The sequence below is a fragment of the Calliopsis andreniformis genome, chromosome 8 (assembly GCF_051401765.1).
Source record: "Calliopsis andreniformis isolate RMS-2024a chromosome 8, iyCalAndr_principal, whole genome shotgun sequence".
Classification (NCBI taxonomy): domain Eukaryota; kingdom Metazoa; phylum Arthropoda; class Insecta; order Hymenoptera; family Andrenidae; genus Calliopsis; species Calliopsis andreniformis.
The window spans coordinates 5,428,471-5,454,153 of record NC_135069.1 but is presented as its reverse complement, the minus strand read 5'-3'; the positions used below and the strand labels follow the sequence as shown (position 1 = coordinate 5,454,153).

The window sequence follows — 25,683 nt, the reverse complement described above, 5'->3', positions numbered from 1 at the left end:
TGTCGGTTCGAGGACTGCTCGTGATGCGTGGCACCTGGCCAGTGAAGTAGGATCGATGGAAACATTCGTGACAGCGGGGTATTTTTCGTAGATGGAGTTTTATTATGTCTCTGGGATTCTTTATTCTTTGTTTCTGTTCTGGAAGTAGTAGGGAAAGATAAAAGGGAGGATATACCCTGTAGGAATGTGTAAATCGAAAATTGTGTAGTAGTTAGTTTGATTAGTTTGATGGTACGAGTAGTAATGATCGGAATATGAGACAATTATAGAAAAGTGTAAGTAGAAAGGGTCGGTGTATGGTCAGACATAATTCAGTAAGGGAGAAGACCACAACAGATTAGTTGTTAGACTAACTTGGGTAATTCTAGTGTTAATAAACAGGCTTCACATAAGCCACAGGAATGAGCAAGTAGATAAGGACAGTATATGATCAGACATACCTTAACAAGATAGAAACCGAAAGAGAATTAGCTATTTCGATAACATTTGTAACTTTAATAGCAATAGTCTGTCTCAAAATCGACTAGAGAACCATGCGAGTAGAAAGGATCAATATATGGTCAGACATAGTATCATAAGCAGGATACTCAAACAGAAAGGAATTATTTTAACAAACTTTGGTAATTCTAGTAGCAATATTTAGTCTCCAAATCGACCAAAGAACTGTCTAAGTAGAAAATTCCAGTATTTAGTCAGACACGTTCCTATATCAAAAACCAGCAGAAGAAAATAGTTTAAATCGCTTCAAACCTAAATTCTAGCCGTCTGTAACTCTATTCTTTATTTTCACTCACTAGAAACCTTTGTACGAAACTACATAATGACACATTTCCATTCCTAAGCGTGCAACGACGTGAAATTTTAACAACCCACAAACTCTGACCCTATCTAAGCGGCACCAGTAGCGAACATTTTGCTCCCAACTCTGCAGAATCTCGTGCAGCGGTCGCACTAGAACAATTCCGCGATCCTGGATATAACGTCAGAGTCATGGTCACTTTTAGGGCTACTACGGCGATGGGTTCACGTGTTTGCCCGAATCGTCCTGCAGACACGACCCGGCCCTTTGCTCGCCGGACGCAACCTGCGTGGCAGCTGGAGACAATCAGTTCGCCTGTGTGTGCAACGAAGGCTACATCGGGGACGGAGCAAACTGCAAAGCACGGCCCAGACACGAGTCGAACTTCCTGTTGGTGAACCAGGGAATGGCCACGCTGAGGATACCGCTCGCGGTGACACGCGAGAACCCTGGAAGCCCGATCTACATCGCGTACACGCAAATGGCGATTGCTATTGATATCGATTGCTTGAATGGGAAGGCTTACTCCAGCGACATCACTGGTAATTTTGTGTATATATTTTGCTTCACATAAAAGGAACTCCTTCTTCATTTTATTTTTTTAAAGATTTATAATGTAGCAGTGTTTTCACCAGAGTTGGAAAAAATTCTAAATGTTGATTTATCAATTTGTTCTACAGTTTCTGGATTTTAGAAACAAAATTCATGTTCATAATCTAAGAGACTCTTGATAAATGTCCTCCTTGATCTCGGGGAAGAATTACCTACAGTACAATTTTGTAAGAAACACGGTAGCCTTAAAGGATCAGTCTAGCCTCGATGTATCTTGCAGGTAATCGAATAATCGAGTTAACTTACAATGGATCGATGGCAGAAACCTTCCTGCCAAAAGTTAGCAGCCCCGAGGGGCTGGCAGTCGATTGGGTCTCGAGAAATATTTTCTGGACCGATTCAGGCAAGAGGACCGTGGAGGTGGCCAGTCTTGAGACGAAGAAACGCAAGGTGCTCGTTTCGGATGGTCTAGTCTATCCTAGAGGAATAGCAGTTCACCCTTACCGAGGGTGAGTGTCCTTTCAAAGCAAAATTTAGTGGACCCTAGACGTTGAAGCACCAAAGAGACTCAGCGACAATTATAATGTTACGTAGCGTAAATAGAGTCCTGGCACTGCAGGCAAAATAACAAATTACTTTAAAATATTGTATCATAGAAATTAATTTATGAGTCTGTCAAAGTGATGCCTTTCTGTATATATAAATTGTAACTTTACGTATTCCTTTATTTCTTATTGTATATTAAAGAGGATTTCCCCGTAGATAAAATAAATAAATAGTAACTCTGATAAAGAAAAATTGTTAATTTAGAGGATACATTTTTCAATCATTCTAGGAAGATCTTCTGGTCCGATTGGAATCGCGCCTCCCCAAAATTGGAGTGGGCCAACGAGGATGGCAGTGGTCGTGCAATCTTCTTCCAAGGGAATCACGTCAAGTTACCGAATTCATTAAGTATCGATTGGGCGACGGATGAGCTGTGCTGGGCGGATGCTGGGACGTTTACGATAAGTAAATACAGACATCTCTCGTGAAACTCCACTAGACACCCCTGTCGATCAGCCTTAACTCGATAAACCCACCCCCTCCTTTTTTGATAATCATTCCAGGTTGCATGGAGATCGATAGCAGGAAGATCAACGTGGTCGCCATTGAGCTGACGTATCCCTTCGGCCTGGCCATATCGCCACAGCACTACTATTGGACCGATTGGAAAACGTAAGTCCCGTCGAGAGTCAGACACAGAGAATATTAATTGTGCATCTACTTTAGGTTCTTTGAAACATTATTCACTATTAGAACCTTGGAAGTACTTTGTTCAGCTACAGGTGGAAGAAAATTTACAAAGGAACACTCAAAATTGTATTTGAGCTTTCGTTTATTAATTCTAAACGTTGGAAGAAAGTAGAGACTATGTTAGCCTTTGAAGAGGCACTCAAATGTTATCAATATTGGGCTGGAGATAACTTTCCTCATCGTGGTACACAGTAATTTTTCGATTCGAGAAATACATTTCTATTTAATTAATTAAAGATTGGTCTTTCTAATTTTTCAAAGAGTAGTTGTTGAACTTTTTTGAGTAACTATTTTTTTCTATATATAGCACATTGTAATGAATCTCTATACAGTTTTTCGTGCAAGAAAAATGCGCAAGTAGTTTATTGAAAGTGTATTGCCGCAAGCACTGGTAAACGGAGGTGGATTACCTAAGATAAAAAATTCTCCAATATTTAAAAACTATGTTAAATTATCTAGTCTTTATCGACCCAGATTTATAATAAATTAATTTGTAACAAAATGACGACTATCGAAAATCGATATTCTAACTTTCGTTCCGAGATGTTAGCTGTACCTTTAATATTACTCATTTTTTTTGTATCAAAAAAAGTATAAAGATTCATTAAAATTTGCTATATACAAAAGAAAATTTACCCAAAAATGTTCAACAGCTTCTCCCTTAAAAAATTCTCAGATGTATTTTGAGTGTTTCTGGGTACTTGTGGCCCCCTTAACCAGCGTTGTATATATAGGCCACGTTCCCCATTCTACCCGAGATACGTGTCGTAGAATCGAATAAAGCATGCCAGGTCGAAGACGCTTTAAATCATCAATTATTTATCGACAGCCACAAAATCGAGGTTGCCATGAAGAGCAGCGGGGACAGGAAGCAGGCCATATCGGTTCCACCGGGAGGAAGCGGTAAATTATACGGAATAGTCGTCGTTCCTGAGTCCTGCCCGAGAGGTAAATCAAGTTTTACGCCCACCATCGACGTGTCGTCCGCGTTAAATTGATCACCCCGTTAAAAGTGCATAAACCAGAGGCTAGAGCTACATAATTCGAGGCCATAACCACACTATTAATTTATCATTTCCAGTAACCAATGTCTGTCAGTTCGAGAATGGAAGGTGTAACAAGGACCAACTGTGTCTGCCTGATGGCCAAGGGGGCAGGACGTGCGTGTGCGCCGACGATTCGACAGGACCATGCACAGATTCACGTTAGACGTCGAGGAAGAGGTCCTGTCGAGTGATCGACGCTTGAAGAGAGGAGAAGATTTAGAGAGGGGTGCTCGGGTCACGGGTCACCCGCTAGATCTTGTGTAAATTATAATATCCTTGGTATAATTAGTTTGCGACGTTTTCGAGTAACAATTTTTGTATCTAATACAGGGGCGCAGCGAGGAGCTGGCTGTGTGAAGCTGCGACCCCGCGACGCGTTATTTAATAAAACTCTCAGAAAATAAGTCCTGCACACTGAATCCTGCCTTATCATCTAAGTGAGGATTAAATAATGTGAGATGGAAATCCTGTCGTCATAGAATTCTTGTATGAAGATCAGTGGCCTTATACAATTTGAAGTAAAGAAGGAAAAGTCAGTGTTCTTAGAATTTATGACTAATAAATTTAGCCACTTTTTGTTTAATCCTTAAAAGAAAATATCGTATCGTGTAAGTGCATGACAAGGATAAATAATGCATAATTCAGAGAATATTATAGGAAATTATTTTCAAATCAGTTCCAGTTCTTGTATTTTTAAGGAAATTTTTCTCTCAGGTTTGGAAAGTGATTCATATAAGTTTTTTAATACATTTTTGACAGCTTAAGAATTATTGAAAGTAGTTTTCTGTATGTTTTGCTGTCTAAATATTCACAACACTTTCTTTCAATTTTCCACAAAGCCTATGGTAATCAGAAAACAATTCCTTAAATAATAGGTTCCTCAGTTAAAAGATCCCATTATACAGTACTGACATATATTCTAAAAATTACTTAAAAGGTGTGAAGATATTAAAAGCCAGAAAACATGTAGTTCAAAAGTGGACAAATTAATTACACAGAAATAATGAAAACCATAATTTCATGGGTTGGTACTGTTCTGCTTCAAAGTGCACTAGCCGCGTGAAAATTCCATCTACACGAAGAGCTTCCTTCGTTTCGTTCCACCTTTGACGTAAACCAAATCAAGCCAGCGCTGTTCCTCTCAGAAAAGCAGACACAGGGCCTTATTTCCCCAATGACTACAAGCGTGATAGCGAAGTTAGTCGTCGTTTTCGCGCGAGCAGCTTAAAATTGTCGCGGCGATAATAGGTGGCCCAGACTTCGCGGTTCTCCTTTGTTCAGCCGAATCGAACAAACTTCCGTGCTACTCCGTAATAGCGCTGGAAAGGAAGCCAGTTACTATGTTCATTACCAACATAACTGCAGCCCATTTCCCTCCGTCTTTATACTGCGTTCATAAGCAGCTGCACGAAATCCTAATAAGATCAACCCCGGAAGCAGAATAAAAATGTGAATCTCTCGCGATCAATTATCTATCCGAGGTGATTAAAGAATAAAACCCTGGGAAGAAAAGGAACGTCAGAGAGCAGGGGGCCTGTTTGAAAAGCGCCATCCACAATCGACCTGCAGAGGATCTGTCGTCAGACAATCCCAGAAAGACAATTAAATTTTCCGTGCCGCGGCCCCTTTGAACGCGTTTAATTGGCTGACCGCAAAATCAGGAGTCGCCGCGGCTCTGAAGACGCGGCAGCTAGTCGAAGATAAGGAGAAGGAGCAGGAGTCTGACAAAGGACGTCGAACCTGACCCTAGCTGACTCCTGGTCGGTGGAGAGAAGGAGTCCTCGGGCAATGTCTCTCCAAGGAGTTTTCCACAGCCAGTTAACGGCCAGAGAGATTCTCCAAATGGAAGAAAAGCACGACAGAAGTGTCGTCCCGTCGCTGTCCTCTGGAAATTACACGATTTTTCCTCTGTCGAAGATCGACTCGATCCGAGGATAAAACGCTCGACCTCGCGCTCACCGCCTTAATATCGTCTGCGTTTGTTACACGGGTCAAATATTTGACGAAGACGCAAGAAGGTTGAAGAAGTTATTTGGAAGACAAACACGCCGCGGAAGCCAATATCGAGAAACGATGGGTAGGTACCTGCTTCATGAATATCGATGGGAACGTTGCGTCACTTGCCACGGAAGTCGATTGTTTAAATGGGATTGCTTCCGCGATCGTTTTCTCTGGGAAACTGTGACAGAAGATATTGGATGCGTACTGAGAGTTTTGATTGTTCAGTGTTTGATGAAGATTCAGATAACAGGTAAGATGTGATTAACTCTGGAAAAACCAAGAAGAGATCCTCGAGTCCATCATTCAGAACTCACTTGCATTTATTGTCAAATTTTTTATATTTAAAATGATCTATATAGTCTTTTAAAATACGCCTCTTTGAACATCATCCTTAGATCGAAAATATAGATGTACGTACACAGCAAGCCTCATCTCAGTGAGCCTTACCTCGACACTTAGTCCATTTAGAGTTAATAATGAGGAGTCTGCCTAGGTTCTATTACACCCTTATTTTTCGTACTCTCAACAATTAAAATCCTCTCTAACGAACATCACAATTAATATCAGTCCTTATATCCAGGATGATCAGTTTATTGCATCCTCATTCTTCGAACCCTCAACAACTAAAAACCTCTCTAACAGGTATCACAATTAATAGAAGTCCTGATATACAGAGCGATCAGTATAATTAGAAACCCTCCATGTTTTCGTAGCATTTATGGTAAATGCAGCATTGTAAGTACAGCCCCCACTTATTAGAGGGTTTCCAGATAAACTGATCAGCCTGTCTTAAATGCCTGACTGCATAGTAACTGCATAGAGAACAGAATACAACGTATTTGCGAGTGTCCCCAGGGGGTGAATGCGCATTCCACGTCAGGAAGAATCACCTGGACATCTGGAGCGAGAACCAACCCTTGTCAGTAAGAACTGCTGGCTGCCAGACGGTAATCCCCTAACGAAGCGCAGATAATCCGGAGTCGAAGCGGAATTTACACTCATCTCAGGATTTTCCACCCTCCTCGTGTCCCTCTTCGGGTCCACTGCGTCCCAGGCTTGCGGAAATCTTTGCGCGCTGAGAGCTGGGAAATCCACGGACAACCGAATACGTGTTGTTTACTGAAGAACCTATTTTCATCGCGGGAGGGAAGAGGAAAACGCGATTTAATCTCCGAAAGAACTTCTGGAGTCGAAACAACGCTGCCTGATTATAAAGCAGCCGAGCCTGGAAGTGACTCTGATCTATGCTTTGCATTCTATCTTCGCGAAGAACAACAGGGTCTTATGAATTACTCTGAGTTTGGGAGATTTCGAATTGTCTTCATTTAATAAGAGATGTTTTAACAGGGAATCTTCTGACAATGATGTTTGACTATAGTGTGGTATCTAATCTGCTCTGTTACTAAGAATAGCTGCTTTGAGTTTATAAAGAAGCACCTGATGCGGTGAATGCATGGAAGAGTTAAAGCAAGAAAGTGAAATAGGAATGTATGGCGTCAGACACGTTTTATCGAAACTTTTAAATGTAGAGCATTTCACTGTAATACGAAACTTTATAAGATCTGTATCTGAATAACTGGCCAGATATTCATGGTTGGAGTTAGTCTATAGGTTTTACCTTTCTCAGAGTATTGAAGAAATGAAGAAATGAAGAGATTAAAGAAATTAAAGAAAAAGGTAAAGAAAACGAACTGCTAACTTGGAGAATCCAAGAGACGAGATAATGAACAAATTAACGGATTAAGAAATGAACAAATTCAATAACTGACAAATTGAAGAGCTAAAATATTAATCAATTGCCATTTTGAAAATCTCCAACAACCACACTGCTCCAAGCAAATAGATTACATCCCCTTTCACTGAGGCTCGCAACGAACATTCTGCATACTGCAAATCTCAATTGGCTTATCTCGGGCGCAAGCCTAAACGAGAAGTTCGGTGAAAAGCAGCGTGCTTCAGGTTCAGCCAAGAGGCCGAACGACCGAGCGTTCGCAAAAACGACGCGCTTACGTGAACAGCCGTATTTTCGTGGAAGATCAAAGTGCGTGTGTAATGGAGGTTCTCGAACAGGCTGCGTTTTCCTAGGGAGAAACATGCACTGTGTGCGCGGTGCAATTTGCAATTTGCAAAAGAGCCGAGGTCGCTTTTGTCGACCAGAGGCTGGTGAATGGCCGCGTGGATTGGAAAATGTCGGTTAGACGTCTGGCTGTGACGGGTGCTCGATCAGCCGGTTGCATCGCGTACCCTTTCACCCGACGGAATTCCGACTTCTCTGCGCTGACCCATGCTGCGTGCCTCATTTGCCTCTTACCATTGGCCTTCTTTTTCAATTCCCCTTGGATGAGTTAACAGAGTTAGTCGATTAAAGAGTGTGACTCGAGTCTAGAGTCATCGATCGCTATTCGTATATTCGGTTCAGTTTCGATTTGATTCTGTTCAATTAGGTTGCAAATTGGTTCTCTTCAGCTTCGAGTCGGTTCAGCTGGGTCTCTATTGGGTTCAGTTCAGTTTCGATTTGATTCAACTGAGTCTCGAATCAGTCTCAGCGTGATTTCCATTCGGTTCTGATTTGGTATCCAATCGGTTCGATTAATTAACGATATCCTAATCGTACTATCATAATTACGAGTGAATGTTTAATAGAATCTTATGAACTGAATGAAAGATCCTAATCAGCAGCTAAAATTAAATAAGCTCTGATATCCGCGAACTAATAATACGACCATGCATGTCCCCCAACATTATCATATTAATTCTGCAGCAACTACAGCTCCTGCATTCTGGAAATAGTTCCTACTCGCTCGATCCTCGCAATAGAGATCAAAATATCCCATCCAATCGGATAACGAAGTCGAACTCCCTCGAACATAACAGCTCGTTGGGCCTACGTCTAAATACTGAGCATGGATTCCAATCTTGCCTGATACAATTTGTGCGTGTGGTCCTGCTCATTTGATTATGCTTCAGAAACGCACTCGTTCATAAGCGTTCGATCCAGCGTGATGGGCAGAACCAGAGGGGCCACTGCGTTAGACAGGCTCTCCTACATTTAATGAATGCTATGACGCTCCAAGTTTAATTACTTTATGAAACATTTTGCCAGGCTCACCCTCGCACGCTGTCGCGTCTTCTTTGATCCTTCAATCGCGAACGCGCGGACATAACGAAAGTTGCGCGTGACTGTGCGAAGAAAATGAAGCAACAGCCTTTTTCGGTAGACTGAACTAGAATCGTTTGTGTTCCTGGGACGTCGGCGCCTTCATCAAACACCCCAGTCGCTTCTCGTTAACGTCCTCCTGGAGCCATCGCCCTCAGTACATGATGAATATTTGCGAAATCTCGATTGCAGTCCTGTGAACCTTGATGCACTGTTTGTGTTCGCTTTCGAGCTCACGATTTTCGCGGGAAATTTCGATGAGATTTTTGGGAGTTCTGCGATAGGTTCGATCTTGTCTCCCAACCAATTTGGGTTAATAGATTTATTCAGAATTTAGAGATAGAAATTTGAGTTTTCAGTTTTGCTTTGAGAGGACAGAGGAGAGTTCGATGTGAGGGGTAAGGGGCGAAATAGAAGGTATATTAAAGTAGTAGCAGGGGCACTTTGAATGGCTATGAATATTGCTTAAAATTGGAAATTTTTTAAAATCTTGAAAACCTTTCACCGTGTGCAGCGATGGGATCGATTTCGCCCGAAATTGAGTTCTACCTTTTGCTGCCTTTTTAAGTAGAATTCAATTTACAGAACATATTACACTGCTGAAAATGATATGGCATAGAAAAATTTTGGCCAAGAGTTGGCTAACTTCAACTGACGGTAACAGCGCGGAAAATCGTGGTAATCGTAGTTCATGCATGCACTTAATGCAATGTAAAAGGTCGAATAAGTTCTCAAATAAAAATATAACACAACATAATATAATTATTTATTCATAACAAATTTCCGTACATAATAAATTATTCAATCCTACTATAGATCTTCATCTACGAACTTAATATAATATAAAAGGGCTACTAAGCCCTTAAAAAAAACTATAATATAATATAATTATTTATTCCTAACAAATTTCCACCACGAAAACCATCCTCCCACGACTCAAATTCCTCAAAAACCCCTTTGCAAGCTCCCTCAAGACCCCTCCCCAAAATCTGTCCCCTCTCTATTCTCGAAGGCGATCGAGGAACAAGGTCAGTCCATCCACTGGACGCAACAATCGCCCCACAATTATCGGCCGATGCAATTACATCGCACGCATCGGCCACCGCGAATTCCCACACGATAATATGTCGCCACGTTGGCTAGGGTGCATGGGGGTGAGCCAGAGCAGCGAGAGGGTGCAGCGAGTGGAGCGTGGCAGTCGAGCGGAGCGCTTGGCCCGCCGAGCGTACCGGCGCCCACTCCGCGTGCTCTCGAGCGACGCAGGAGGGGTGAGCGAAGACGAGCCGCGCTAGTCAGTCGGCGGCGAGACTCCTCGTGCGACGCGTCGTTGACCGAGCCTCTGACCCCATCGGCCTGGGACACGGTCTTCCAGTGACCCTCGCGCCACGTGCGAACTCGAGGATAAACAGGGCGACCGAGTGTCCGCGAGTGATTTAACTGTGCTTGTGACGAGTATCGGTTCCAAGTGCGTTTCGAGAGGAGAGAAGTCAGTTTGCTTTCCGATGCGACAGTAGTTTTCGCCCCAGTTTTTACCCTCGGTAAACAGCGTTGTTCAGATTAGGCGAGGTATTTGGATTCAAGTGATTTGGGTAATTGGACGAATGTGAAGGTGTTGCTTTAGGTGACTTGAAACATCCCTTCAGGTTTTTGTTTTATCTAGGCACGTTCAGATTAGTCAGGTTACTTGAATTCAAGTGATTTGAAGGAATATGACCAATCTGAATGTGTTATATTACTTGACTGGAAATGTCCTTTTAAGATTCAAGTTCAGTTGACGCCTTTTCAACTTTTGCTTCCCTTGAAACACACACTGATCGATGTATGCCATGGTGTACACTGTACCTTGCAGAGCAAATTTCAAATAAATCGCCGAACCTGCAAACGTCAAGGAAGCTGTCAAAAGTGCATTGTTTGAAAAATGCATAACCAGATAATCAAGATGCACCATCTCTGTCTACTTCATTTTTATTATTTCTGCCTGACAGCTTGAATTCAAGTTACCTCTGAATTCGAACCACTTGAATTCAATTAACTTGACTTGCCAGAACACAGACTTGATATCAGGATACTTGAATTCAAGTGGCTTGAATTCAAGTCACTTTACCAATCTGAACAAGTTAACAGTCGATTCTCATTTCGATAAGGCGAAGCGAATGTTACAGTCTGCGCGTTACATTTTACTCGAACGCGGACGGAGCAGGGACCGATGCACGGCCGCGACAAAAATACCCACGAAAAATCTCGGCAGTCGGCCAAGCGGCCTCGGAGATCGCCACGGGCCGCGGGACGATCTGATAAGATAATCCGAAGTGAACCTCGCGACTTCTGATCTTCTAGCTACAGCACGCCTCGATTTTCATATTTCCTCGTTCAATGGAGGTCCTGACTCTTCTTTAGAGGACGCTTTGATTTGCTGTTATTACATTAACATACCAGTGGAATGCTTTTAACCTCGCATCTCTGAAAGCTCGTGAATATTGCTTTTACTGTGAGTTAGGGAAATTTAAAATATGGAGGGAAATTTTGGCGTTAATCCTTCGAGCTTTGACTCTATAATTCGGGCAAGGAGTTTTCTTGTGCAGTGAGGAGAGGGAGGAAATTTCAACTGTGCTTCGAGAGATTTGTGTTTTAAGATGGCAGAGATTAGATCTGTGGCTGTAAAGCAAAACGACCTATGTCACACTCGCAAAATGTTCTAATCGAGGTCTGAATTGACATCTAGAATACAGAATTTCTATTTCCAGAAAGAATTTCTTCGCTTAAGAATAAGAGTTAAAGAAGACAATGTTATATCCTAAACTTTAAACGCCATGGCTCTAAAAATAATGTGACTTAGGTCGTTTTACTTTATAACCACAGAGTTAACATTCTAGTTTGATGGTGAAGAACCACTCGCTGAAGATAGCGGGAGATAAGCTCGAACAGAGGCCAGCCGTTTTTTCCAAGTGGCTCGCGGCGTGGGTTATGCATATTCAAGCTGCGAAGGGAAAAACAGGGGGATGAAAAGTTCATAGGCGCGCGTCGCGTCGGTGATTTTTGCCTCAAGTAAAACGAGCGTTTTTGTTCCGCCACTGGGAGGGGGTTAACGACGGGGGTAAACAATTTATATGTAACGAAGTAAAGTGAACCGCAGGGACACGCAGCTAAATTCGAGTCGAGCATCAATTGGATTGTCGCTAGTGCTCGAAAATGGAATGTTTCATGAAAATGTTTCTCTGAGTGTCGGGAAGCAGGGGTTGAAAGTTTAGAAGTGGGAATTGGGGGTGAGAGTGGAAGAAGAGAGCGCTGAGTAGGAACTTAGGAAATTTATTTTAAATATTTTCACACTTTAAGTATGAATAGTATTCATCTGAGTAATGTGAATTTTAAAGAGAATACAGTTTAGTTTGTTAGAAGTAGAACGAAGATAAGGTAAAGGCTCTCTAGCTCTTTTCAAGGTTTCCCTCAAAAAATTCTAATAGAATTTTCATCCCTGTTTTGCTTCTAGACGAATTTTATTGCTCCAAAGAGTATCACAGCATCCATACATCGATTCGAGAAACGATAGTACTTATACTTCAAATAACATATTCATTTAGTCGATTCATTTTACGTGCTCCGTTCCAAGCTTTCAAGTGACAATATACATGATACAGTGTGCCATAGGAAAACCTCTTCCAACAGAGTTCATAACACTAATGTCTCCATTCAGTTCAGTATAAAACCAAACCTGCACTATTCAAACTACAGTACGAAAAAAGAAAAATAGAAGGAAAAAATCCAAAGTCTTTCTCTTGTCTCCAAGCACTCTTAAGATTAAAGTTCATCTGCTCCCAACAGTAGTAACAGTGAATCAAGTACAATCGATTAAACTAATTGGCTCGAAGTCGAGCCACCTTGTCTCGCGGAGCGACGGTCAGGAGATAACCCGCGAAAAGAACGTCGGCTTATCGGTTTTCAATTTATCCGTCTCTTAAACACTCTTCCTTCCACCAAGAATATTCCCCTATCCACCTAATCCCCCTGACCCCCAAAAAATCAGACTTCTCCCTTCCATAAATCCAGTGGCTTTTGTTTACCTGATTTCATCGACCTGGCGCGCGAGTCCACCTTCTGCCTCATAAATCACTCTCCTCGTTCCTTCTCTCCTACCGTTTCGACTGTCACAGCACACGAAGATACTCGTCACGACGAGATAACGAAACTTCCTGCATCGAAGCTCTGTGTAATACATCCACAGTCGCGATTCTCAAATACGAATCAAAAACAGGATTGCAACATTCGCCTCGCGAGCTTATACAGTGGTTCTGCGTTAGTTGTCCATAGTTCGAGAGCAGATCTGGCTAACTATCTCAGAAGGTCTACTTCAAGGAATTCCAGAGCGTTTTCTTTCTCCGAGTCGTTCGTTTCAGAATAGATAAATATGTAGAGTAATAAAGAATGAGTGCTAGTGAGATATCGATATACGACGTAATGAGTAAAGGGTCTCGCTCAGGGAGATCACGCTTATTTATTTTAAATTCATCGCGCTGAAGACACTTGGCGAAGTCGCTTCCAAGTAGTGGTGGCCGATTATCTCGCGAAAATTTCGGTCAACTAACCCAGAGCCACTGTGTCGCGTACCTTATCCGCGAAATCCAGCGATCGTATTGCAGGGAAGCTGGACGCGCAGAAATTCTTCAAAGAATTCATCGAAAGGAAGGAATTCTTCTCAAGAAGTCGCCGTTTCGCGAGTGAACCCTTTCGTCGTGTGAGTGGTGTGAGTGTAGAGGCCAGTTCGTCGTGGGACGCTGCAGATGTACGCGCGTGTGCGTCGAGAGGCAACGAGGAGCGATCGTCGGTAGGAGGAACGCGTCCGAGGAAGCGTGGGAGGAACGTTAAATGAATGTTGTTGCAAGGGGCGGCTGTGATCGTGAGAGTAGAATCGGTGCACGACGGGATCGGCCGATTTCAATTCATAAATGTGCCAGAGGAGGAGCCCACAATGGTGGCTCGGCTCCCGCAACAAGTTCTGCTGCTGCTCGTACTCGGTGAGTAGAACGATGTCTATAGTCTATATTTAGGCGACGGGCCGAGAATCGGCTTCCGGCCGCGCACATATTCGAACCAGACGAGGCTTCCAACCCTCGATTCTTACGCCCGCGCTACGCTCGGGGTCCTTGCCCCCTCGCTGCTACCTGTTACGCATCGGAGTAAGTCGAAGCGCGACTACTTCCGCCGCCACTTCAGATCGAGCTTTTCGGCGATAGAGTGAACTGTATGAGCACGAAGGGTAGTTTTTGAGTACTGTTTGTGAGCTGTCAGCTCTGAGCTCGAGGTAATGGATTTATCAGCGATTAAGAGAGATACGGAAAGTGCTCCAGGGAAATTGATGAGGCTTTTTTGGGGGTGAGAAAGAAAGGTTTTATAGCAAGCTTTTATGTGGGATTTTAGTGAGATGCTCGTGCATTTATGGGGAACTTAAGGGTGCAAATGATACAGATATAGGGTTGAGTGGGATGAAGAGGGGTTAATCCACAGAGGTCTGGGGTATAATATGAGAACTCATATTCTGGGGATTTGTGAGAAAGTAGTTGGGAGACTCAAAACAACCCTTATCGAGCTTAGGCTTAAAGGAAGAAAAATATCTCTCTTTAAAAAGAGATTTATTATGTTATAGATATTGGGCTTTTGATGGTATAAGTTTCACCTGTGAGTCTCATTTATAAAAAAAGATCGTATAATTTGATAAGGGTTGTTTTTACTATGATCTCAGTTTTAAAGCTCGAAGCAACCATAAATGATATCTTACGACAAGTAAAAGTAAACGACAAAGAATGTTACCACCTATTCTCTATATTAATAATTATTTTCTGAAACAACCATTTCTCCATCTCTACTTTTTTAATTTAAAATATTCACGAGATGAAAAGTAACAAGAGATTTATCAATAATATTGCCTCCAAGAATATTAATGTTCGTATAAATTTTTAATTAAATAACCGAATCATTGCCACCTGAAATAATAAAATAACTTCATACATAAAATTACTCTTTTCTGTATTACAATATAACTCACGCAAGAAACATATCAAAGGGATCATGAATTTTATGAAAACTCCTCTCTGCATTCCTCTTAAATTTCCCACGGTATGATTTATTTTCAGCAAGAACGCAAATTTCCCTTTGTTTTTGCTTCGAATGTTTTTCAGAACGAGAAACTAATCCCATATCAATCCTATCGATTGTAGCCCCTCTCGTATAACAAAGGGATTTTCGGAATTTTAATTGGCTGACTTATCGATCGACACCACACAGTGATCGGAATTCCAATCGGGAAGTTTGTCAACCAGGGTCAATTGTCGCCCCGTGTCAATGCTACCCTTTGTTAGCGAGGGTTTGGTTACTCTTGACTTCTCTTGCCTCGATATATCGATCGGGCGACAAAAATCTTTGCCAATCAATTCTGTCATCCATAGAACAGCCTGTCGACCTAGCCATGTAATCGAGACGCTCGACGAGATCAATTACATTGTCCAGTGGCAGGTGATTCAATTGGGTTCTCAGGTTGTCTCGATCTCAGACAATTTGCATTGTCCCCTGTGAAGCAACACGTAAGCCAAGGGAGAATTTTAATTCATTAATCTCCTCTTTGATTCCGTGGAAGAATCTTCATGAAGGACCTGCTACAGTTCGAGTTTTCCATAGCACCTTTGACATGAAACGTTCGCGCTGAAGTTTCGTAGTCATACGGTAGACCATTTCCAGAGCGTGTAATATTCTGACTCCGATTGAGTCGGCTGCTCGAGATACAGTCGCCTCGTTTAGCTTGATTCGCCTCCAAGATGGACCACTAGGGCGCGAAGCAAAGTTTAATTAAGCAGGATTATTCAAAGTCAGGAAGGAATAAAGTTTCATTAGAGAGCTCGCCAAGGGCCAGATCGCGTAGTCACTGTTAAATGCAAACGCCAAGTCGGAGGTTGACTGTTTATCAACCTGGCCGACGCAAACATTCTTGAGGCTTTATTGCGACTCAGAAGTTGCGAATGGGATTAGCTTCTTGTCTAGATTTCAGGCTTTGATAATATTTATTCAGAATTAACAAACTAATGCATCTAATTAAATTGAATGATTATTTACAAAAATATTCATATTGATTCTGTTTCTTCAAAAGTAACTTCATATTTTTTGTTACACACATCCTATTATGCACTTCAAGATGCATCTATTATAAGAATATTAGTATGGCTTTAGTTATTAATAAGTTTTCGAATATTCACTACCATACAGTAATATAAATATAAAGAAAAATAATAGTTTCAAATTTTCTGTTTTTTTAATAGAAAATCTATTTCAAATTTTTTGCCACCCATTGCAGGAAGGAAACGTTTGTCTAAACGAATTTTAGAAAGAGCATTCCATTTGACAAAGTGAAACGAAGGTAAAGGCACATCCCTTGGCCCTTTTCAGGATGTCTCTGAAAGAACCCCGAAAGAATTTCCACCCTTCTTCTCACCATTTAGATATATTCCATCGGTCTAGACAGCATCAAAGCATCGATACGTCGATTCGTGAAACGAAACTATTTCTATTCCACAGGGAGGCAAATCAAAGAGACGCTGCATTTTCTTTTTGCACCTCTATTCCTTTCTATCGTTTTTTGTCGCTCTGCTTTTGGTTCAGCGATCACGATTTGCACATCCATCTGCGCGTCATTGTAGCTTCAACTAAATTCTAGACAGGTGATCACGAGGAGATCTGTTCATCGCGAAAGACTGCTCCCCTCGTTTCATAAACTGTGTTTCTTGGAGAACAGAGTCGAGTTGAACCGCTGCGAGTTTTCCCAGAAATGAGAGAACAAAGCTCGATACAAAGAGGGTAACTTTCGAGATAGGGAAACTTGGCTCCTGTCGCAATAATTCAGTCAACTTATTTACCTGCAGGCCAATCAGCTACCGTCTCCATTATCTAAAGTAAACTTTCTTTAAAATTGTCCGTGTTTCACGACAGAAATTAGTGTCCTAGTGTTCATCTGCCTCGAGACATCGTTTCCCCACTCAAAACCGTGATTACCTTTGATCGATTATAACCTTCTCGAACCTGATGGTTGAGAGGATCATAAATCCGAGGCATGTCGAGAGACGTCACGATTTCAATATAGAGGTCTTATATCCCCTGACGAATTGCTTGTCGTCGAGTATTAGTGCACAGTGAATTTTTCGCGAGGCGAGATCAGACGCGATATCCTGACAGGTAATTACCACCGAGAAGGCAACAGTGGTCCTTTGGGAAGACCTTTCAGACGCCTAATGGGATTACCAGCCATTCGTCGCCGCGGAAAATCAATTTGACGGTCGTCCTAATAATTAAAGGAAAAAAGAGGAAAAGTCTGTGTTATTCGCAAGAAATGTCGACTGGAGAGATTCGCGACTTTCTTAAGGAATCTACCTTCTGCATCTCTCTTCTCAGAAACATGCTTAGAATCCTCTTTCCGTCCCAAGTAAGCACATTATCGGCTTGCAGTCTCCTTAGAGCTCGACATTTTCATCGCGAAAACGGGCTACATAGCGTGTTCCTCTTGTTTTCGCGGATCACAGGAAGCAGAGAAAATATTGGGCCGAGTGAAAAGTCGCGAAATGCATGTGTGGCGTTTTGAAAATTTCTTTCGCGTGGGAGATTTTCTAAAGACTTTTCCATGGAGGAGACGATTGGCTGATCGCGAGATTTCTCTGTGACTTCCTTGAGTAGTGTCCCCCTCATTTTCTTTAAAGCTTCGTCAGCTTATTTTTTGAGAGGTAGGATAAAATTTGGTGGAGATTTTTAGGGAGAAATGAGGTTAGAAGAAGAGAAAGCTTAAAGCTGTTAGAAAAGTGTCAAAGTCAAAAATTAACCATCGTATCAGCTGAAACTTCTCCTTTCAACTAGAGAACCACTAAGTAAAATTAAAAATCCTTTTCCACAGAAACACGCCAGGTCATTTGTACATCTCTGCCTCTCAAGTGACAATTTAGCTAACCAAGGCGACGAATCTCGAAGGTTCATCGATGACATCGCGACGATGCATTTTCACACAGGAACACCTGCTTCCTCTGGTCGCGCTGTGTCTCGTCTTTCGCTCGACATCGACTGTGCACGTCGACGTCACCGTCAGCGCTGCTGCTGAACGCTGCCACTGCGGCTGAAGCGTTTCAATATAGCGCGAAAGTGAATCTCGCAGCACAAAGGACGGCCCTCCACGTGGAACTTGGCAGTTACGTTAATAGCGCAATTATGACAGACTTTGTTAAGCAACGAAATAAAGGCGCACTGAAGATTGTCCTTCCCGTGGGTGATATCAGGATGTCCGTATTAGGGGACGTCAGTTCTTCGGCCTTATCGAATTACCGAGGGATCGGGTTAGCGTGGAGGAGGGACTTCGATCAGCTTTGATTGGGATTAATAGTAGAGAATTTTGAGCAGGCAACCTTGTGTGTTATAGTCGTTACTCGGTAATTACACTCTGGCGACTGATTCTCAAAGATAATTATACGGTCACGGGGAAAAATAGCGCAACTCTCATACTTTTATGTTAGAGATATTAATATTCGACATTAAGAGCACTTATTCGCTCTCAGGTATTTGCATTTTATTAAATTCATATATTTTAAGGGGAGATTCACGACTGATTCTCAAAGAAAATTCTACGGTCACAAGGCAAAGTAGCTTAACTCATATATCTTTATTATCTCAATTTTGTATGCTATAGTTCTATTCTTCTATATTTCTCTGTTCTAAAAGAAAAGTTATGATATTTCAACCCTTGCCTGACTAACTCTAGGTCATTTTAACCCAGCTTTGCGTCAATAGTTGAAACATTTGGCCATTCGAGAGTTAATTGAATTATTTCTTCTAAGAAAACAATACTTTGTATTTCACCATACAATTGCAACAGCAATAATAATAATAATAGTACTGTGTACCCTGTAAACAGAATGGAATAAGCAATGAGTTCCTAACTTCAATATCGCGAGGTAAAGCTTGATGAACTCCAGTTATCGGGGTCAAAGTGGAACTTGAAGTAATACAGAGAAGTTCAGATCAGGTGTCAGGGTTTGTCAAAGTTAATCGTACGGGTAGTTTACCATTTTAATTGTTCGTAAATAATTTAAATGGCCAGAGTTTTGTGAAAATCATGAATTTTCATGTTCACGAAATTCACTGTTGATTGGGTACATGTACTCTGATTGCAAAAGAATTCGTATCGGCATTTTTATTACATGACATGGAATTTAAAGCTTTAAATTGCAGCGTGACTAAAACGAGCTCAACTGTTTCACAGTAAAATTTTGCTCAAAATCCAACGCGATATTTTGCAGCTGCAATTCGCTGGGTCAATGCATCGTGTTACGCAGGTATTCAATCACATCGACTTATTGATCACTTTGTAATTCAGTATGTTTTATCTCTTCGATTGATATCGTCGCCCGTTTTAGTAAAGAGCGTGTAGGAAATCACATTAGTAATCAATTACTTGTTTCTCCGTTTATTAATTTCAGTACAAAACTGTGGTTTAAAACTTCTATTACTTATTTTACATAAACGATTTCTTGATAATAACGTTTAACAATTCCATTTATTCCTTTTTTGTGTCAAGTGTTTGAACAATAAAACGAAGGAAAGCAATAAGATCCTGTAAAGAACTTAATTTCGAAAAGAATGAACTTGGTTCACTCTGGCTCTGAGGTACAGAAATTGAAAACTCATTCTGCGTCAGAATACTACTCTCAGCAACTCTATATTTAACATACTTGACGTACATAAGATCCAACGATTTCCTCTGCAGAATCGTGAAAAATATTTGAACTACCCTGCTCAAAGGGCTAATAAAACGTTCTAAAAGTCTAACTTAGTAAACCTTGTAACAGCGTCGCATGAAATCTTCAATAAAAGTTTAAAGCAAGTCCATGATTCAAGTGGAACGTAAAAGGAGCAAACGAAAACGCCCCAGAAAGTGAAGCGAGGGAAGGGAAGAATTTTCCCCAGGATATATCATCCACACCCCATATTTCCGTACAGGCTCTCGGCACACTATTCCTGCAACGTCGGCAGTAGATAAAACCCTGACGATTAATAGACAGCCCACCTTTTCGTCGCCCTTTTGCCTCGTGACGTAGGTGCCATTCCCATTCGTCCCTGCTGAAAATTCACCATCCACGATGGGTCGTCGACGATTGAGCCTCGCCATCGCAATAACAGCGACTGGTAAACAGAAATATCGCTCGTCCCTTCGGAATACATCCCAGGGTATATTATTTGCGGACAGCCGCAGTGGAAATCGTTTAACGATGGCGAATAAAAAGATTGTATATTCGCGGGTGGAATCGAACCGTGGGAAGATCGAAGGACCTGAGGGCGTCTTTGATTCACGAATGTCTTCGAGCGCCATCGAAGACGCATCCGCGGCTAAACTCGAGAGCAAACGACGAAGAATGAGCGACGATTTATAGGCTATCCAGATCCAATAACGATGCAGATTTTATGGAGAGGACAGATCGGATACTGGGCAACGGTGTTGCGGAAAGAAATTTCGTGGGAAGAAGGAACGATAGAGATTTGGTTAATTAAACTCGTCGCGGTGCCGATAACGATGAGAGACTCGATTAATTGCAACGGAAGCGTTCATCGACGAAATTGGATTCCGCGACTATGGAGGCATTGCTTTTCTTCGCGTGGATGATATATATGGCAATGTGAGAGAATTCTATCATTTGAAGGTGACACTACTACACCTGGTAAAAAATTTTTGATCAAATGCATTCTACAAATACTACGAAATTATTTAAAAATATTGTGGCGTTTGAAAATTTAATATAATATAGTACCAAATGCATCTAATATTTTCTTATGCTTTATATTCATACAATAGCATTTTATATTTCAATATTTTTTTACATCACAGTATTTTTTAATAATTTCTGAATATTTTAGTTCTGACTTCGTTGACTCGAGTACAGTTATTCCCAATGTTCTTTATTTGAGATTGTAAATACTTCGTGCAGGTAACAACAATCAGAATAAAATAAAATATTGGTTGAAACTTCAGCTATATTTTAACATAATAATTTATAGGAAATAATATATTTAGATATTGAGAATGCTTCAAGTTTAAGTCTTTAGTTCAGTCACTAAAAACAGGCGCCGATTTTCTTCGCCTGCAAATATTCTCTTAGTGCTTTCCATCGTCTTCGTTTCCTTCGTTACAACATCTTGAAGAAGGAACTCGAATTTTTGAAAAGCAAAAGTAGTGACGGCACGAACTCCTTTAACTGGAAATCGTAAAAGTTTTACGAAAAGACTGAACGATAGAAAAAATTGCGGGGTAGGACGGAGGGCGATAAGATTACCATCAAACTTCTGAGGCCCGTAGTAGTCGCCAAAAGAAATTGAAAAGTCTTTCAGTGAGTGGAGGAAATAATTAGTTTCGGAGTTGTGAGACGTTTACGCGGTTCTAGGATCGTGTAAAATATTTTCTATTCCCCTAGTGATAAACGATTTTTTATTACCTATAATAGGGTCTAAAAGCTAGGGTCGCTTTCATGAGCTCTTGTTCCACGACTTATTTACTCAGAATAATTCTTAAATATGGGAAGGAAAAAGGAGGTGTCGCTATAACTCTATAATAATAGGTATCAGTATATAATAGCTTTAACAGTAAAACATTTAAGACTTCTAATTTGAAAATTAGATATCAGTGAGGTGTCATCTTCGAAGCAGCTATTTTGAGACAGTACACGTTCATTTTCGAAAATTCCCTAATTATCAGATTTATGGTATCTATTTTTAATACCACTGTGTTGTTCACCCCAGCGAAGAAATAAAAAAAATATGCAGGAACACAACCGACCCCAAATTCCATTGCCTCGAAGGGGACATCAATCGCCATTGAAAGCTTTTTCCAAAGCTAACGTCCTTGAAGTCCCATAACAACTGTTTTGCAAGCTCTGTAATATAAATCATGATAGAGCACGGTCACGAGGTCCATGGACAGGGAGGGGAGCTATGAATAATAACCTTACGAAAGCGTGGTGACAGAGGTTGAATGGGAAGCGAGCGACAGAGGGAAAGTGAGTCGCGGAGCGTGCGAGAAGAAAGGCAGGCTGCTCTGAGGTCGAAAAGGGAGAATATCCAAGAACGCTGCGAGAGCGAGGGAGTATTTGAAGTGCATAAACGAGACTCGAGGAAAATTTAAGGGCACTGACTACCGGGCAATTTCAAAGAAATACGACGCTTGGACCGTGGCCTTTGCGGATGTCGAGGGTGGCTTGCTTACACGAGAGGGTTGAAAGTGGATTTTCGCAGTGGCAGACGTCCGCAGAATGGAGAGCTTGTAAACATCCCCGAGGTGGTGCGAACAGACTACCACTGTCGTGGAAAATCACAGAGGCGATTGACGGAGGAGTTTCATCATGAATTTGCGCCGATGCATAATGTAAGTATAAACAGTGACGTACGCTTGATACTCTCGAATACCCTACTTTTTATTCATGGAGATTTTTACGGTGTCTTAAGGATCGATGAGAGGATCTTCTAGACGTTTAAAAGAGAGAAGGAGATAAAGTAGGTAAAGTAGATGGTAGCATCATTGTTGAAAGTGTGAGTGGTGGGATCATCGATTAAATAAATAATATAAAGGTGTAGCAATATATTATTGGGGTGGGAGATATATTGTGATAATATAATAAACAGAATTTTTAACAGAACGTTTTCCAATTTCAGGTGAGTCTCAGTTACTTGATAAATTTTTTCCGCGATTTTTCTTGAAGTGAGATTAAAGCACAATCCCTTCCCTTTCGAAAGAAACCGTGCCGAGTGCTCTACGATTTTCTTTCGCGAAGTTATCGCGGTCTGAATGAAGAGTGATCCGCCAGCAGCGGAATAGCGCAGTAGTCCAGCGATCGAAAAAGTTGCCAATGTTTCAATTGCTGTCACTTTGTCAAAAAAAAATCGCAGGGAGGTGAGCCTGGTCTCATTCTAAAGGGTAAACCCTCTACTATAAGACACCTGAGTTGAACCTGCTCGAAAAAAATTTTTCCCTTCGCGACACGCTCTGAAATATGGGATAGTTTTTCGCTGATTGTTCTCCAAATTCAGGTGACTGTCAGGAACTGGCTGAATTTTTTTTGCGACTTTCCTTCAGAGTACGTCAATAGTGGAACCTTTCCCTTTCGAACGAGACCTTGCCGAGTGCTCTACGATTTTTTTTCGCGAAGTTATCGCGATCTGAATGAAGAGTGATCCGCCAGCAGCGGAATAGCGCAGTGATGCAACGATCGAAAAAGTTGCCAATGTTTCAATTGCTGTCACTTTGTCAAAAAAAATCGCAGGGAGGTGAGCCTGGTCTCATTCTAAAGGGTAAACCCTCTAATATAAGACACCCGAGTTGAACCTGCTCGGAAACAATTTTTCCTTTCGCGACACGCAGCGAAATAGGGGATAGTTTTTCGCCGATTGTTCTCCAAATTCAGGTGACTGTCAGGAACTGGCTGAATTTTTTTTGCGACATTCCTTCAGAGTAGGTCAATAGTGGAACCTTTCCCTTTCGAACGAGACCTTGCCGAGTGCTCTACGATTTTTTTTTGCGAAGTTATCGCTGTCTGAATAATGAGTGATCCGCCAGCAGCGGAATAGCGCAGTGGTGCAACGATCGAAAAAGTTGCCGATGTTTGAGCTGCTGTAACTTTGTCAAAAAAAATCGCAGGTAGGTGAGCCTCGTCTCATTCTAAAGGGAAAACCATCTAATATAAGACACCCGAGTTGAACCTGCTGGAAAAAAATTTTTCCCTTCGCAACACGCTGCGAAATAGGGGGTAGTTTTTCGCCGATTGTTCTCCAAATTCAGGTGACTGTTATGAACTGGCTGAATTTTTGTTGCGACTTTCCTTCAGGGTAAGTTAATAGTGGAACCTTTCCCTTTCGAACGAGACCTTGCCGAGTGCTCTATGATTTTTTTTCGCGAAGTTATCGATGTCTGAATGAAGAGTGATCCGCCAGCAGCGGAATAGCGCAGTAGTCCAGCGATCGAAAAAGTTGCCAGTGTTTCAATTGCTGTCACTTTGTCAAAAAAAATCGCAAGGAGGTGAGCCTGGTCTCATTCTAAAGGGTAGACCCTCTACTATAAGACACCTGAGTTAAACCTGCTCTAAAAAAATTTTTCCCTTCATGACACGCCGCGAAATAGGGGGTTGTTTTTCGCCGAATGTTTTCCAAATTCAGGTGACTGTCAGGAACTGGCTGAATTTTTCTGGCAACTTTCCTTCAGGGCAGGTCAATAGTGGAACCTTTCCCTTTCGAACGAGACCTTGCCGAGTGCTCTATGATTTTTTTTCGCGAAGTTATCGATGTCTGAATGAAGAGTGATCCGCCAGCAGCGGAATAGCGCAGTAGTCCAGCGATCGAAAAAGTTGCCAGTGTTTCAATTGCTGTCACTTTGTCAAAAAAAATCGCAGGGAGGTGAGCCTGGTCTCATTCTAAAGGGTAAGCCCTCTAATATAAGAGACCTAAGTTGAACATGCTCGGAAAAAATTTTTCCCTTCGCGACACGCTGTGAAATAGGGGATAGTTTTTCGCCGATTGTTCTCCAAATTCAGGTGACTGTTAGGATCTGGCTGAATTTTTGTTGCGACTTTCCTTCAGGGTAAGTTAAGAGTGGAACCTTTCCCTTTCGAACGAGACCTTGCCGAGTGCTCTACGATTTTTTTTCGCGAAGTTATCGCGATCTGAATGAAGAGTGATTCGCCAGCAGCGGAATAGCGCAGTAGTGCAACGATCGAAAAAGTTGCCGATGTTTGAGCTGCTGTAACTTTGTCAAAAATAATTGCATAGGGGTGAGCTTGGTCTCATTTCAAAGAGGAAAGCCTCTACATGCACATCCCTGAATTGTGTTTTTCCGAGCTCTCCTGAATATAGGCCTGCGGGTCTTAGAATCACGGAGTGATCTTTCTCCGGATATTGTCTCACAAAGTTGTAGCAACTCAAATATAGACAATTCTTCGGCAAAAAATTAGTGATTCTCTAATTTCTTATAAAGTGTATAAAGGATGTGGATTATATGGAGTAATGTGTGCTTTATAGCTCTAATAATAGCATAACAATTTTCGATGCTATTTGGCATCATACCTAACAGAGGGCAGTTCTGTTTGATGCCAAATAGCGTCATTTACCCACACTGTTAACATTAAACGCAAACATAGCTCGCTACACAATCAGTATCTTGCATACACGTGAATAATATTTTACTATAGAAGCATTCTATTATTCGAGTTCGCGTGCGCAGTTATTCACGAGGATATCCTCCTGGGGAGTACAATAATTTGAGTTTCAAAATTGAAAGAGGAATAGTAGTCCTCAAAACTTTTCAAATCAAAGATTTAAAAAACTTAAAAACTTTCGGATACTTGAGTGCACAAAATGTAATAAATATCCAAGTCATTAAAGAGAGAAACACGTATCTACCGAGTATCTCTGATTTATTATTCACCACGCAAATAATTTATACAAACTGAAAATCAGGTCAGAACCGCAGCACGTATAATCGACAGCGATTGAATATTAAAATTTATTAAGATACACAGAGAGTATCGAGGCGCGCGACAGAAAATATCGAGTGAAAGCGGCGTTTCCGGTGATGCAGCAATTCACTTCCGCCCAGAAGCTTCCGGCTGAAGCCGCTGCTTCGAAAACGCTTCGCGGAACGTCTGTTCGCGCTTTATTGTTATCACACACCAACAAGCCCCCAACGAAGCCTGCCATGGAGTAGCCACGAAATTCCCAGGCCCATTTCGGCGAGGACACATCACCACAGAACATGAAAAGGATTCTAGAGTTCGGGAAACATC

General features: G+C 41.6%; 3 protein-coding genes across 7 annotated transcripts in view; all 3 read left to right on the top strand.

Moving 5' to 3' along the window:
- The window catches only part of Ndg (Nidogen), a 28,340-nt gene extending 24,228 nt beyond the window's left edge, over nt 1-4,112 (top strand). For all 5 annotated transcript variants that reach the window (XM_076383373.1, XM_076383371.1, XM_076383372.1 and 2 more), the window contains 6 exons: nt 1,005-1,341; nt 1,632-1,860; nt 2,187-2,362; nt 2,461-2,569; nt 3,477-3,595; nt 3,729-4,112. In XM_076383373.1, coding sequence (XP_076239488.1) covers nt 1,005-1,341; nt 1,632-1,860; nt 2,187-2,362; nt 2,461-2,569; nt 3,477-3,595; nt 3,729-3,856 — 1,098 coding nt within the window. In that variant the 3' untranslated portion in view covers nt 3,857-4,112. The remainder of the gene's footprint in view (nt 1-1,004; nt 1,342-1,631; nt 1,861-2,186; nt 2,363-2,460; nt 2,570-3,476; nt 3,596-3,728) is intronic.
- A 5,887-nt stretch (nt 4,113-9,999) lies between these two features.
- Nucleotides 10,000-13,715, top strand: LOC143182059 (uncharacterized). The gene is made up of 4 exons (XM_076382801.1): nt 10,000-10,142; nt 10,224-10,320; nt 10,366-10,417; nt 13,486-13,715. Exons 1-4 carry the CDS (start codon nt 10,000-10,002, stop codon nt 13,713-13,715), a joined length of 522 nt encoding a protein of 173 aa, XP_076238916.1.
- Neto (Neuropilin and tolloid-like) overlaps nt 13,716-25,683 on the top strand; it is a 120,436-nt gene continuing 108,468 nt past the window's right edge. Inside the window, exon 1 of the mRNA XM_076383028.1 lies at nt 13,716-13,860. Coding sequence (XP_076239143.1) covers nt 13,716-13,860 — 145 coding nt within the window. The remainder of the gene's footprint in view (nt 13,861-25,683) is intronic.

What these genes read in the sequence shown, in the direction of transcription:
- LOC143182059 (XM_076382801.1), top strand. Translation starts at nt 10,000, where the DNA reads ATGGGGGTGAGCCAGAGCAGCGAGAGGGTGCAGCGAGTGGAGCGTGGC. An exon ending in AGCGAAGACGAGCCGCGCTA is followed by an intron (nt 10,143 to 10,223) that starts GTCAGTCGGCGG and finishes ACGGTCTTCCAG; the next exon opens with TGACCCTCGCGCCACGTGCG. An exon ending in CGAGTATCGGTTCCAAGTGC is followed by an intron (nt 10,321 to 10,365) that starts GTTTCGAGAGGA and finishes ATGCGACAGTAG; the next exon opens with TTTTCGCCCCAGTTTTTACC.